The sequence below is a fragment of the Sinohyriopsis cumingii genome, chromosome 18 (assembly GCF_028554795.1).
Source record: "Sinohyriopsis cumingii isolate HCF-2022 chromosome 18, ASM2855479v2, whole genome shotgun sequence".
In the NCBI taxonomy this organism is placed as follows: Eukaryota; Metazoa; Mollusca; class Bivalvia; order Unionida; family Unionidae; genus Sinohyriopsis; species Sinohyriopsis cumingii.
Window position 1 is genome coordinate 54,727,460 of NC_142978.1, and position 14,659 is coordinate 54,742,118.

At 41.2% G+C, this 14,659-nt stretch overlaps 1 protein-coding gene across 1 annotated transcript in view; it reads right to left on the reverse strand.

The window, feature by feature from the left end:
- Positions 1-13,444, reverse strand: part of LOC149776679 (uncharacterized) — a 31,679-nt gene extending 18,235 nt beyond the window's left edge. Inside the window, exon 1 of the mRNA XM_089941213.1 lies at positions 13,149-13,444. Coding sequence (XP_089797339.1) covers positions 13,149-13,402 — 254 coding nt within the window. The 5' untranslated portion in view covers positions 13,403-13,444. The remainder of the gene's footprint in view (positions 1-13,148) is intronic.
- Positions 13,445-14,659: the final 1,215 nt, after the last annotated feature.

The following is a 14,659-nucleotide window of genomic DNA, read 5'->3' on the forward strand; positions in this document are numbered from 1 at the left end:
TAAGGTTGTGTCCTGGCCGAAGTGCCTCTCTTGCGACTAGTTTTCTTCTTCTGTGGACTTTTCTTTTTCTGGGGACTTTTTCTCTGTTTCTTTTTCTGGGGGCTTCTTTTCTTTTTTCGGGGTGGTGTCTGGTAAGAGGAGGGTCCCGCCACTTTAGAAGTTCTTCTCTTTGGGGACCTGGTCTTTTTCTTCTTGGGGCTTCGTTGAACTTTTGTCTTGGGGATAACTTTGGGGGCATTAGGATCCCATCTTAAGAGTGAGCGAATGATGACCCCTCCTAGAGTACCGCTCCCTCCAGGTTTCAAAATGATTTGTTTTTTGGTTTGAGTGTCGATGCGGGGATCGGCCAGTTGGACCAAAGCGACTTTGTTTCGATCGAAAAAGCGTTGGGTTTGATGAGGAATCTGAATGATTCCTTGGAGTAATTGACGTGCCGTCACCGTAAACCATCGTAAGACTTCTTTGAGACTAGCTTCTAAGACACGAGCTCGTGTTTGTGGATCTTTTTCTCGACTGATGCCATACAAGGCACGAATCAATTTGACAGGAAGATGCGACTGAAGGGACGTCATGTTCGCACTGAGTGTGAGACAGACGAAAAAGGGTCTGAGGTTTTTATAGATTTTTTGATGGGGAGTGAAATGAAGTCGAGGACGGAGACGTGTACAGGACAGGCCCTCCGTCTTGGCACCAGTGGTGAAACAAGTGGGTACGAAATCGCAAATCCTCGGGAGTGGTAGGTTTCAAATCGACGAGTAAATAGGCGTGTGAAGTTTGAGTGGCATCGTCGTACGCCTGAGTCAGCCAAGGCGTTCCTAACTGTTTGGCTAAGACTTGCACTTGCGATTTATCTCGAGGGCTTTTAAACAAGACCACGTAATGCGCATTGAGACTGATGGTGCGATGGGCTTTACTTTGTTGAAACAAATTTTGGGTGATGTAAATGACACTGGCATTACGGTGATGCCCTTTGCGCGTGAACCACAATTTAATTTCTTCTTCGTCTTCTCCTAACATGTCGTCGAAAATGACCAAATGGGTTTGACGGGAGTCAGAGACGATGCCGTCGTCTTCTTTAGGAATGCCTTCCACAAACACGATGGAATCGCCTTGACTTTCTCGCAAGAGGCTGTACGCCGATTGCCACTCTTTGTAACACCACACGATCCGTTGAGGGGGCCGATCGATCAAATGATGTTTATGTTCGATCAAACGTTTGACGAATTCGGTTTTGCCAGAACCGCTAGGTCCAGCAATGAGCATGTTAAAGGGATGGCGAAGATACAAAGCCTCCCAACTGGCACGATCTAAGTGTTCGTCGATGACTTTGACAGTAGAGGAAGAGGGAGCAGAGACAGCAGAGGTAGCCATGGTGTGAGGAATGTCACTTGTGACACGAAAAACAAACAAGACAAGAGTTTATATACTTTTTCAGAACACGTTTATTGAATGTTTCAAATATGAACACGAAAGACAAAAATACATACAACCCAAATAGTGATGTACAGGAATATAAAACACAGCGAAGCGATCAAAGTGAAATATAAACAAGTGTCTGTACAACATGTTTTGGGTAACCAAGATGTCCTAGGGACAGTGTGTAATGTTCTTACAGTCTCTACATGAGGTATTGTCACACAAGTGTCCTCCCGGAATGACCTTTCAGGAATGTCCATGACAGTCCTGTCCTGAAGCGAGTGGTTGTTCTCGGTGACGGGTTCTTCTGGCACCGTCACTAACACAGGTTGAAAAGTAACTTTTTTCCTTGAACAACTCTTATGCATACTGGGCCACTTCTTGGGTCCAAGCCTCAAAACCCCCCTTTTTCCAGTCACGAACATCTGTCCAATGAGGGTGTAAGTCACAAGCTACACACACATCGTCATACACGTCTTGGGTAGCTAAAAGTTGACGAATCTTTTTTTCCTGTTGAGGTCGAGAAGTATCCAGATGAAACCGCAAGGCTTTGAGCAAAAGGAGTTTTTCGTGACCATTTAAGGCCATTGAGGTGGTAAGTACTGATCGTAAAGAGTCCACAAAGAATCGGCTGGTAAACGAAATCCCAAAAAACAAGTCACTAAGACACACACCACTTGTCGTCCCAAATTGAATGGATACAGTTCTTGTAATAATCGATGGTAATGATCCACGGTTTGAATATGGTCATTGAGTTCCTTCCACGGAATCTGTTGGATGACATGTGACATAAGTCGTGGCATGGCAGCCTGTTTTTATAGTCTCTTTGTTTCGGAAACAATACACGTACTTTCTAGCCAGAGATCTTCGTTCTCCAGTAGGGAATCTAAATCTTGCATACTGTAACCGAAACTTCAGAGTTCGTTTAGAAGTTTCCTCTTCCTCTAAGTAGATTCCACGTAAAATATGTTGATAATCCTTTAACTTGTCTTCCTCAATGTATTGCTGTAGGTGAATCTCGAAGTAACCAAAATCATGAACATTTCGATCATTCACTAACTCAAAGTGTTGAACAAGGTCTGACCACTGAAACAATTTCTGACGAATCAGTTCTCTTATACCATTCAGGTACCAGTGGTTAAAGATCTGGTGACGTAACGGATGCAATTGTTCTTTACGTTTGACTTGTATTTTCACCAGCTCTCGGTAAATGCGTTCTCTCAACTCCACAGGCAAAGCACGAATGTTCTCTAGCAAAGTATCCATGAATAGGTCATACTAAATCCTCTTTGGTCTGACACAAGAAATGTACTCTTTGCACAAACATGGTTTCACTTCAGTGTCGAATTTAAATCGTTGAGTCACTAATCTACACATTACAATTCGTTCAGAAGTTTCCTCTTTCACTAAGTTGACATTGTGTTCAAGATGTTGGTAATTCGTTAACTCTTCCTCTGGAATTCGATGCAGTACGTTTACAATGATGTAGGTAGAATCGTCCATACCAAACCAATCCTTTTTAAAACTAGAGGATCGTTGATCAATGTCTGTCCGATGGAACACTTTCAATTGAATCAATCCTTGTATAGCCTTCAGGTACCAGTGGTTCAAACACCGGTGACGTAACGGATGCAATTGTTCTTTACGTTTCACTTGTATTTTGACCAGCTCTCGGTAAATGCGTTCTCTCAACTCCACAGGCAAAGCACGAAGGTTCTCTTGTAAAGTATCCATGAACAGATTATTATGGTAAGAAGTTACTTCAATGTCTCGGTCCCACTAAGGGTAAGTAATGACAATTCGGTGACCATCGAGCATGTTCTACGTAGGCCGAATCTTGCGGTTCCCAGTGGTGAAGTGACACACCGCAACTGAAGCACTTGACTTTATCTCCTTCGCCCAAGTAGAAAAATCCGGCTCTGGCTAATTCTTCGGGGGTCGGTCCTCCCAGATACTTAGGCCATTTTCCTTTGAACGATTGAAGACGATTTTCAAAGTCGCAGTATTCCGACAAACGCACAGGGAACGAATATTCGTCTTTCACAGGTTCGTTTCGATGAGGATTGAGTGACATGGGCAGGAGTTTGCTCAGGGCTGGATGACATCCGTAGGGGGGTAGACGTGAAGGTGGACATTCCCCTTTAAAACGAAACCCAGTAAAATGTCCAAGAGGACGAGCGGCATCACTTTCGCATCCCACAGGTTTGACACGCACAGCATCGCTTTCCATGATAGGGGTAGGGACACTAAAGTTCCCATGATGCTTTACGGCATCGCTCAGGTCACAAGGTACAGCATCGTACCCATCGCAAGGCTCACAATCGCATTCCACTTCCGAAGCCTCACACTTGAATTGTGCCCTTCTAAACAACTTGTTCTGTGTTTCTCTGAAAGTATTCATCTTGTTCGCTCGGTCTTGGTAGTCACAATGAACTATCGATCTTGCCTAGGGTTCCTTTTTTATATACAGACCAATACCGACGTGACCATACGGTAAGGTGAAATGATTGGGAAGTCGAACTCGCTTCTGGTATACAATTTGATAGACTTTTTCCAAGGGTCGACTGACGATGTGATGAGTAGGTAAACGTACAATCTTGTTCGGTTGGTGAGTGGTCACTTTAAAGTTTCCATCCTCTCCCAATTGCAAGGCTTCTTTCAATACCCCAAAGTTGACCACTCGACTGGTACGATAATTCAGAGTCAGTCCTTTCACTTTGCACGTCGTGTGCACTTCTCCTTGTTTGTCCCGGTATTCGTAGCCGTAATTTTTGGGACCGCCACTGACGAAACTTAGAATCTTGTCGTCGGGATGCTCGTCTGTCCAGGCTCCTAAACGGTCTCCTTCGATGTTAGGGTGATGTTGAATCGGGTGATGGATGTAAATGCAACTGTCCGTGTCAAAGTACAGGACGCGTTCCCCTAACAGTTCTAAAGCTTCGTACAATTTTAAGCGAGCATGAGCTGTTACGTAAGCTGCAATGATGACATTTCCAAAAGGGTCGTCTTGTACAAAGTCCAGATCTTCTTCGTAATTGACCAAGATTAAATTCTCTCGAACGACGTCCACGTGTTTCATGTATTTGGTTTTGTCGTGAATCATCTGGAAGTAGCGAGAAGGTTCTGTCAAATATTCCGTCTTGGGTAAACACGGTCGTTGTGCCATTTTACCCCACAAGCAATTTAACATCACTTTGGCAAACGATCGCCTGCCTTCGTTTTTCTCGATGTGGTCTAAAGTGATGCCCTCTTGTTCATAGTATTTCTCTTTGAATTGTATTTGGTCTTCGGGAGTGTGACACCAGGAAGGATAGCCGCTGGCTTCTTGCTTCAGTTTCAAAAAGGCATCCACGTAGTCTGCGAAAATGCCTTTCTGAGTAGGGTCACCCTTGTGGTATTGTTGTGTCTTGGGAAAGTGGCAAATTTCGTACACTTCTAACAGTTGGTATCCCATGTCCAGAGCTTTGAACAATTCTACGCTGACCCAGGTTCCCGTCAAGGCCCGTTCTTCCTGGCTGTGCTGACAAGCTTGGTCTTGGTTGCACGTTTCGGCACAAGTACGGCACAAAGGAAACATCAGTTTGCCTTGACAATGGTGAGGTAAGACGGGATGGTATAGGTTCGTGGGAGGCAAAACTTTGCACTTGATCAAGCCTTCGTATTGTCGAATGTTTTTCAGGTCGATGTGTTCCGTCAGCAATTGCGGGTGCCCTACAGGAAAGCGACAATATTTGCACACGTAGGGATACAGCGAACACACGTCCAAGTATTTGATTTCTTCTCCTTTCTCTTCGTCGGCTTGGTACAGCAAACAGGTGGCATTGGTCCTTCCTCCGTACAAACTATCCCTCGGGTTCAGCGGGTCCACGAACTGGTAACTTTCCACAAGGCGTTTAAACTCGGGATCGGTTTTCATACGGTGATCGTACTCGTGTTCCCACATTTCCACCACTTGGTATCCTTCCTGTTCTAACTTTAGGCGCCGCTGACAAGTGTCCTGGTACAAGTCTTCCATGGTTCGTTGCAAAAACTGATTTTTAGTGTCACGGTCAGGGTAACAGACGGGACATCCGTGAAATAAGCAACCGTTAAACTCGTACACGATCTTGGGGTTTTCTAAGTCCCAACCATCGACCGAATACGTTCCGATGGTCTTTTCGCCTCCTCCGTTGCGGGCATGCTGAATCCACTTGTCTTCCTTGTCGCACAAGTAATGTAACCAGCGTAGGGCTTTGACCGAGTATTGACGTTTGACAAAGTGGGTTGTTTGAGGACTGATGACAGCCACGGTGTTTTCAGGCATGAATCGTTGTCGATACACTAAGGAACACGCTTTGGCAATGGTGCAAGCTTCTTTCAAAGGATCGACCCCTCCGTGTTCCATGAACAGTTCTCGAAATTTTCCACAGCAACGCCGTAAAATGTCCACGTCGGAACGACAATACTTTAACATTTCTTCCTGAAAGTCGAAAGGGTCAGAGGCATGAGCCTGGTACCAAGCGTAGAAAGCTTCTCGTTGTTCGGTACGCATGTTGTCGGGGTCGTAATAGTGAGCCTCAGGTAAATGGGGTAGAACGGCGTGTTGATTGGCTTCCGTATTGAAAAAGTGTGGAAAGTACCCTTTAGTCATTTCTGTCATTCCAAACGTTTTAGGCATTCGACTCAAAGGCATGGCCAAGTAGCTCATCGAATCTTTAAACTGTACTTGTCCCACTTGCATGAAAATGATTTTGGCTCCGTTCAAAGTGACTTTAGGACGCTCGGTGCCTTGTTCCGCATAGTACCTCAAAAGAAACTGTCCATCGTATCCGGAGAAATTGTGAGCCATCACCGTGGCATGACGATGACAATCTCCGTAACGTTCGATGTCCTCTTGGCTCCACGTCTTGTCGATGGGGTCTAAGACCCATTGGGCAAAATCGGCTAACGTGTTCGGTCCCCGAAAGATTTTTTCACGCCCTCCAGGAATTTTGCTGCAGTGAGGGCAATGACTGAAGATAGGTTCTTGAATGCACTTCTCGCACGCTCGATGAGCCACGCAGAAATTAGGAATGTGAATGCCGGTCTCTTGCATGCATTCGAAATCGAAAAAGATGAAATTGCCTTTCTTCTTGTGACCGTCCTCTTTCTCTGGTGGGGGTTGGTATTTTTGCACGTAACATTGGTGTTCCAAGTCCACGATGTGGTGACAAATGTGACATTTTTTCTTTCCTGAACATACGTGTGCCTTGGTATTATTGGTACGTATGACTTGTCCACACGCGGGGCACAATCTCAGCAGTTGACAAGCGCATTTCTTCTGTGAACCTTGCGTCTTCAAATGTTGTTGGTAACAAGTAGGGCTAACAAACGTGCGCAGACAAGTTGAACAAGGCACTGGTTCTTCGCTCAGACAGGGTTGAGAGGCCAAACATCCTGAGCATTTCCATCCACAATGTTTGTGTTGCTCTCGATTATTATAACCATGGTCACATTTCTCACAATAATAACTGTATCCCAGGAATCCAGTGATACTGGTAATGGTATCGAAATGGTCATCGTGATAATAAACGTGAATGTATTTTCCGTCCTTAAAATGTTGGCCTCGAAACAACAGAGGCCCGCGCATTTCTTGAGGGTGCACTTTCAAGGTGTAGCGTGGAGCTAGGGCATCTTGCAATTTTTGCATCTCAGGAATGCCGCAGGGTGTGTCTTTGGACAGGCCAGCTTGTTGCAACAGGAGTTCTGCTTCGTTTCGTTGTTTGGCTCGATGGGAACGTTGAATAGTGTTCCAGGTTCTTTTCCATTCTACCGTGTCATTCTTGTCGGCATAGGTTCGTCCCACCACGATGGCACGGGCTAAACACATCTGGTCATGAGAGTTGTTAATTCGGACGAGACTCTTTTTGGTGTTGCGAAGGTCGTCCACCAATAACATCTTTTTGCGTCCAGTTCCTTGAGGAGGAGAGACGTGGGTCATGTCCAATGTGGCTTTTCCATCGGTGATGTCAAACTGGTCATTAGATTGTTGCACGTGTTGAATCTTGTCCATGACTTTGGAAGCGGTCAATTCTGCAGGGGTGCTAAACTCGATCCAAACAGGGGATTTCAAACCGTCGTGTATTATGGAAAGTCTCAAGCGATCGTCTTCTTTGGGTTGACATTGCTGCTTGAGTGCAGTGAGCAAAGAATCCCACACCTCAGTGATGAACACTTCTGCTTTCTCTAACGGCACTTCAGCCTTGAAATCTTTAAACTTCACTGTGTATTTGTAAGCCGTGGTTCTAAATTTTCTAGAGGAGCGCTTTTCCGTCTCTCGAATGGAATAGTACTTTTCAGGGTTGACTAAGGGTGGTGAACTTGGTTTAGAGGGTTCTGATTCTGGTTCACTCATGTCCTCTTCAAAATCACTGGCATGAATTTGTGCCAAGATTTCAGCTCTGGTACGAGGCGATAGATCACGTTTCTGCCTCTTACTTTCTTCTTTTTTCTTCTCGAATGAATTAGATCGTTTCATCTTGAAAGCAAAAAGTCAAATGACTCAAGTTCAAACACCATGAGCTACTTTATAGTCATAGCAGACCAGCGTATATAAAAGGGTGTGTGTCTTGTCCTTTCACTATTCATTTCACTCTCAAGCCGAGCACAACGATGGAAGAGACTAACCAGATGGAACGTTTTGTCAGAGCTTTGCGAGGGGTCATTAGAAAATTCTCTTCAGACCAGCCTACGGACTACTCTCCTTCCTTTAGAGATAAAAGTCAAGATACTTGCTATATCTGTCAGAAGAAAGGGCATTGGTCTTCAGAGTGTCCAGACCGTGAAAAAAGAACAAAAACAGGGACTAAAAAAGACAAAAGTCAAGATACCTGTTATTATTGTAAAGAAAAAGGACATTGGTCTCCAGATTGCCCAAAAAAGAAACAAGAGGAGTCAGAAGAAAAAAAGGATTCTTCAGAAGAAGAGAGGGATTCTTCGAAAGAAGAGAGGGATTCTTTAGAGGAAGAAGAGGAAGAAAAAAGACAATTCTATTTACAAGAGGCAAAGAAACAGGAGAAGAAGAAAAGAAGAAGGGAAGAAAATGAGGAAAAGACGGTGAAAAAATTCAAAAAACAGAGAGACTAAACAAGGAGACAGAAGAAGTCAATGAACTTTTTATTAAAGTGTTGTGTTGTGAATTGTGAATTGGATTGTAAAAAATGGAGAAAAGAATAAATTAATGATATAAGGTAAGTGTCTTTGAGTTTTGATTTTAAAATAAGAACGTACACTCACGCACTCATACACAGACACGTACTATAAGGGTAAAATGGGTGGTTTTTGTTTTTTTGAGTTATTGGCAAATTGAAATTGTATTTCTTTTCGAGAAATGTGGGTGGCCCTGAAAAGGGCCTTTTTTCTTCATGGTGAAGGGATGAGTTTAAGCAATCAACTTTAACTGCCTTATGCCTTTGCCACGGCCAAGGCCTACTTCTGGACTGCGTAATGTTGATGATGATGATAATGATTGGGTTGAAATCACTAAGGGTGGCACGGTAGGCTTAGTCACAGGGTTGACGTGTTTAGCTCGGGAAGGCCGTATTCTCTTCGGTCGTGATAAAGAAGTCTGATACATTTGTTTCAGACTTCTTAACTCCGCTAAAATGTCCAACAGTACCGTGACCGTTTGATTCTCACCCTCTATTTTCTTTGCTGCTACTTCTTCTTGCTGTTGCTGCTGTTGTTTTTTTCTTACCTCTTCTTCTTGTTGCTGTTGCTGTAGGAGAAAAGCCTGTTCCGCTTCCTTTTGTCGTTGTATAAATTTCTCCAATTCTTCTTTCTGTCTCTGTCTAAAATTCTCCACTTGCGGTAATGAAGAAGGTAACGAAGGTTCCGGAACAAATTCTTGCGAGGAGAGAAAATCCACAAAATCCCAATTCACCTCTTCTGAAAGTAAGTCCGGGTTCCCTTGGACGGTCTCCGCTGCTGGTGCACCCCATTGGATCGTTTTCTGAGTTTCCGTCATGTTGAATCACTGTCGCATAGATTGACTGCACACAAGCGCTAGCAGATCTATATTGACTACGTGACGTCACAGACTGCTCTCTTCGGATTGGATGCGGCTGGCTGAATTTTGTAACGCGTGTTCGGATTGGTGAATGAACTCAATCCGTTTCAATCCTTTCTGTCCCTATAAATAAGCGCAGTTCACTGCATTGATTCACCTATTGTCGGAGCCTCAACATGTGGACAGACGTTGAATCTTCAACCCTTGTGTCAACAATGATGTTCAGGACGGACATGCTCATGTATGTCCGATCCAAGTGGACCGTTGTCCACAGGACCAGCAGCAGCCTGTGGATAAGAAGAGTCTATATAGAGAGACAAGGTTGCCTCAAGAGGACTCTGATGTATGGCCCTGCTGTAAGACGAAGTTTGAGGACAAGAAGATGTCGCAAATGCCCTTTATGTTAAGGGCATATTAACATAAACCAAAGGCCCTTTTCAGGGCCAGCCATATTTCTCGAAAAGAGATAGTCTTTGAATTGCCTACCCCTTTTTTTAAAAAAAGAAAAAAATCCCATGTTCCATTCCCCTTGTCCCTAAACAAGCCCAAACTCTATTCCCCATGTTAAATTCCCCTTGTACGTAGAGTGACCCACGATTTATCGCCATGTTAAATTCCCCTTGTACGTAGAGTGACCCACGATTTATCGCCATGTTAATTCCCCTTGTACGTAATCTGACCCACGATTTTTCACCATGTTAAATTTCCATTGTACGTAATCTAACCCAGGGGTGTTTTTAATGCTAATTCCCATTGTACGTAAAGTGCCCCCCTTTACTACTTTTATGTCTTGTCACTTACATGTTATTTATAAGGACCCTTTCTGGTGTCTACTGTATAACTAGCCTAAATCCGAAACATTATATCAAAAAGTTAACGCGGAATGAGTTAAACAGCTGGTATGTGGCAGTCCAAGAAACATCTGCTTTACTTCATTCAGAAACAAATTTAATCAACCAAAACGTAAAGCGCCTACTACGCGAGTGTACATTTTTCTATGCATATATTTTATTTATATTACTTACAAATACACATATTTGCACTTTGAATGGAGTTGCGATGTGCTCCTGGCAACTGTGTATTGACCGAGTGAATGAACTCCTCAAATCCCTGCGAGTGTGTCCGCTACAAAATGTAGTTCTACGGTTTTTCTTCTTATTCACAATCACATATGCAAAAATGATGTGTTGGTTGTTTCCTATTTCAGTTTCTATTTTTATTTACATTTATTAAATCAATATAAGACACAATCATAAATTAAACATGAACAATGGCTTTTATGAAGAAAGTAGTGCACTGCAAACACCGTTAGCCGCTTGTACACTGAACCTGTACTGTTAGGCATTCACATATTTGCGTATGGAAATTATCGTGGAATAAAAACTAATTGAAATGACGAACCAACAAGAGGTAATTAAAATGTTTTAATATATTTAACAGTTCATCTAAGTCATTATTCTGCGTTAATTAACATTTCTAAACACTATAAAATTCTCTCTCTCTCTCTCTCTCTCTCTCTCTCTCTCTCCTCTTTGGATGGCTTGACTAATATTACCATCATTCATAGGTCCAGACACGTCGTCGCATGATACAAGAGAAAGTCCCCAAAACGCTTCGTTTCATGGAATTTCGCACGTATCTACTTACGAAAATCCAGAGAGAGAGAGAGAGAGAGAGAGGGAGGGAGGGAGGGGGCGACCTTTCGGACATTTTCATATTTAATAATTAATAATCGATTTTTAGAACTTTATAATAGGTTTAAGGAACTACAACAAAGGATTAAAACACAATACAGTATGTGTGCCTCGTAACCGACAAATTTAACATATAGGCCTATTGTGACTGGCTATTTCAACTATATATCATTGATATTATAAACACTATAGATAGATCCCTAAGAAAGCGTAAACATACCGTTACGATAAACCAGATTGTTGTAAGTTACTTGGTACAAATTCAGTTTTAATGTTTTCGTCCAGCGCAATGTTTTTCTCTATCAATTCAGATTTGTGCTTATTTTGTTATTTACGCACGAGAGGGAAATATACAAAATGAAAGGATTCCGATGAAATTGTGTGCCATTTTAATATCATTTTGAAAACAAGGACTATTAATACTTTTTATTGTTATTTTTATAGATCATTTATGATTAATGAATGAGTAGAAATTCATCATTGATCTGAAGGCCTGCAGATGAAAGAATGTTTATATATTCGTATCTTTGCGCTATTGGCAGATCACAATTTGATATACCAATAGTATTGGTATATCAATTTGCCTTATACTAACACTTAAAATGCTATGCTATTCTTAATATATATATATATATATATATATATATATATATATATATATATATATATATATATATATATAAGCGCAATGTCCTCAGCAAAACATGCAAAAATGACTTTTCATCTCTGTTAAAGGAGTGATCAGCAACTAGAAGGACGATACACATGGTAAATGGAAACTTCTTGTCATTGAACTGTTACCATTTTAACTCTTTGGAATCCTTACCGTATCGGTACCTCATTTTATGACACATATTTGAAATCCCTACCCGTACCGGTACCTCACTGGAATCGTGTTAGTATTGGAAGAGTTTCAGTCAAGGAGATTGTTCGGCGTTATTTCGTGTATTTTGAAATGCAGGGTTTTTTAAACAGAAATTTGAAAATCACGTTAAATGGACTTGTACAGCAGTTTGTCCGATCATACGTCTGTCAGGTCTTGAAAATGTATCTAACCGCTTCTCCCTTCAGGCGCTTCTGAACTTGTTAAAACAATTTAAACTCAATTACGGATTGGTGTAGGTTAAAATACGCTGGATGGGGTGGGTGATGAGTTCCGGATTCATTTTTGAGGAAGTTAGTGGTGAAATTGCTGACCATGATGTAACCATTTTCATATGTAATCAATATAGCCAGTCATTACCGTCAGATGGAAAAGCAAATCCACGAAGGTTGGTGACAGTATGAAGAAATCATCTTAGGTAAGCAGGCGTCATCGGAACGTGCTCAATTCATTCGAAAAGACGTATTTCATTATTACACCAAAGATCGACCTTTTGCCAGGCATATGAGACTGCGTTCACGTGTACAGATTACTCTCTCCCTGCTCATATTCCACGATTTTATATGTATGCATTGAAAGTCCTTAGAGTGGGGTTGCCGCGATCGTGGTTTGTACAGATGAATGTGCCTAGTTATTTTTCATTGATAGTACGCTTGCCGTAGTCTAGGTTTGAGTTTTTGAATAATAATAATAATAATAATAATAATAATTATTATTATTATTATTATTATTATTATTATTTCTCGCAAATGTGACCTCAGTAAATGACTTCTTTGTTATTATCCGCATCAAGTATTGGTGCTGCGGTATAGGATTCACTCAGGTTAACGTTCAACAGTTTCTATATAAGGCGTTGCCGAAAACCAGATTTGATTGACAGGCGACGATATAGTTTTAGACTAGACACTGCGTCCTATTTTCCAATATAATGCTATTGCGCAGACGTTGCTGGCAAAGAATATCCGTTTGCCCTTCCTAAATTATTCTTTGATGATGATGATGATGATGATGGGAAGAAGAAAGGGATACGGAAGCCAAACTACTACCACTACTACTACTAGTACTTCTACTTCGTCTGTCTTGTGCAAAAACAAAAAGTGTCATTTGTACATTAAAGTCTGATACTTACTGTCGATTCCACTCTGCATCAGATCTTGATGTGAAAATTGGTGACGGATATTCCAAGATAAAATTATGCTGGTGCACATGTCCAGGATGGCAGTCAGAAATCTTAATCACCAGGATGCATATAGTTATTACAATTTCAGAGGATGTCATACAATTTATAATCTTCATTTGGTTTCTTTGACGCTTAACAGAGTTAATGTGCGATATGGAGGATAAGTACCTTCTACAAAATGGACTTCTAATACAAGAAAACATCCACTCAACTGTAGATATAGCGCAAGGACTTTGTCTGATCCGAGAGTCCAACAACAACTGTAAAGATGTGGCTATCTTTCCTGGCTTATTAACTCATAAAGAGTTTCAGTAATTGCATTCAGTCAATTACAATCTTTCAGGGCGTTCTTGACGGCTGATGAGCCTTTAATTTACATATTTGCATACATTATTGCCACATCTAATATTATCAATCCTGAAGGAGGTATATGAGCTATCTTAGCAATCAGAAACTGGGAATCCGTAATATTGAGTGGTCTAGACAAAAATGTTCTGCATTTTTATTTATGGCCTGTTGTTTCTTTCTTGGTCACAATGACGACACCTTTGACTAAGTCTTTTCACCGTTATTTGCATTATAAAATCAAGCTGAATTATATCCGATAGCGCTCCCTTCTTAAATCACGCAAGTTGCACAATCAGAATTGTTTGGTCTTTAAATAATCATCAATATTTTGTCAACACATCTGGGAAAATAGATTAAAAATAATATATTGTAATAGATCTATTACACCATTTTCATTCGACCTGGAAAACATATATTGAGTTTCAAGTGACAATGTCGAGTGGCTAGCTTTACTTCAAAAGGCTTAGTTTCTTGTCTAATGAACCAACTTTTAACATGCTAGATGTTACTCTTTATGTATGTAGCAAAGATGATTTTTTTTCTAGTAACCCATTTATTGAAGGATTCGCAATATATTCGCTATGTTTTGCTACATTAAGTCACTAATTAGTTCGACACTGTCCATTGTATCATAAAATGTGATTCGAATAACCATTCCACGTAGTACTAACGTCCGCTTACCTTAGACAACTGTCCACTCTCGTCATAAAATGTTCTTTGCAGGAAATCACTTTTATGTACAGAATTCTGACTATCCAACTAGAAATTTGTTTCAGAGTGGAGTCTGTATTTTTCATAAACTAAACCGGGACATTCTAATTTCAAGGTTACAAAATTATGAATTATTATTTTAATACAAATTAATTTACTGTTCCACTGTACATAAACTTGTGATGAAGAGTTATATGTCTATTCAGAATAGGAACAAATAAGAATATCGGAGTTATCGGACTTTACTGTTGTATGCTGCTTACTTACCATAGCAAATGTCAATCGTTTTCATTAAGGTAGAAATTTTGGATGTACTCATAATTATTATCTATAAACATATCTTTATTTCGAAAAGATAACTTATGTGCATATGTAGTTATGGTTAAAACACCTGTGAAGTT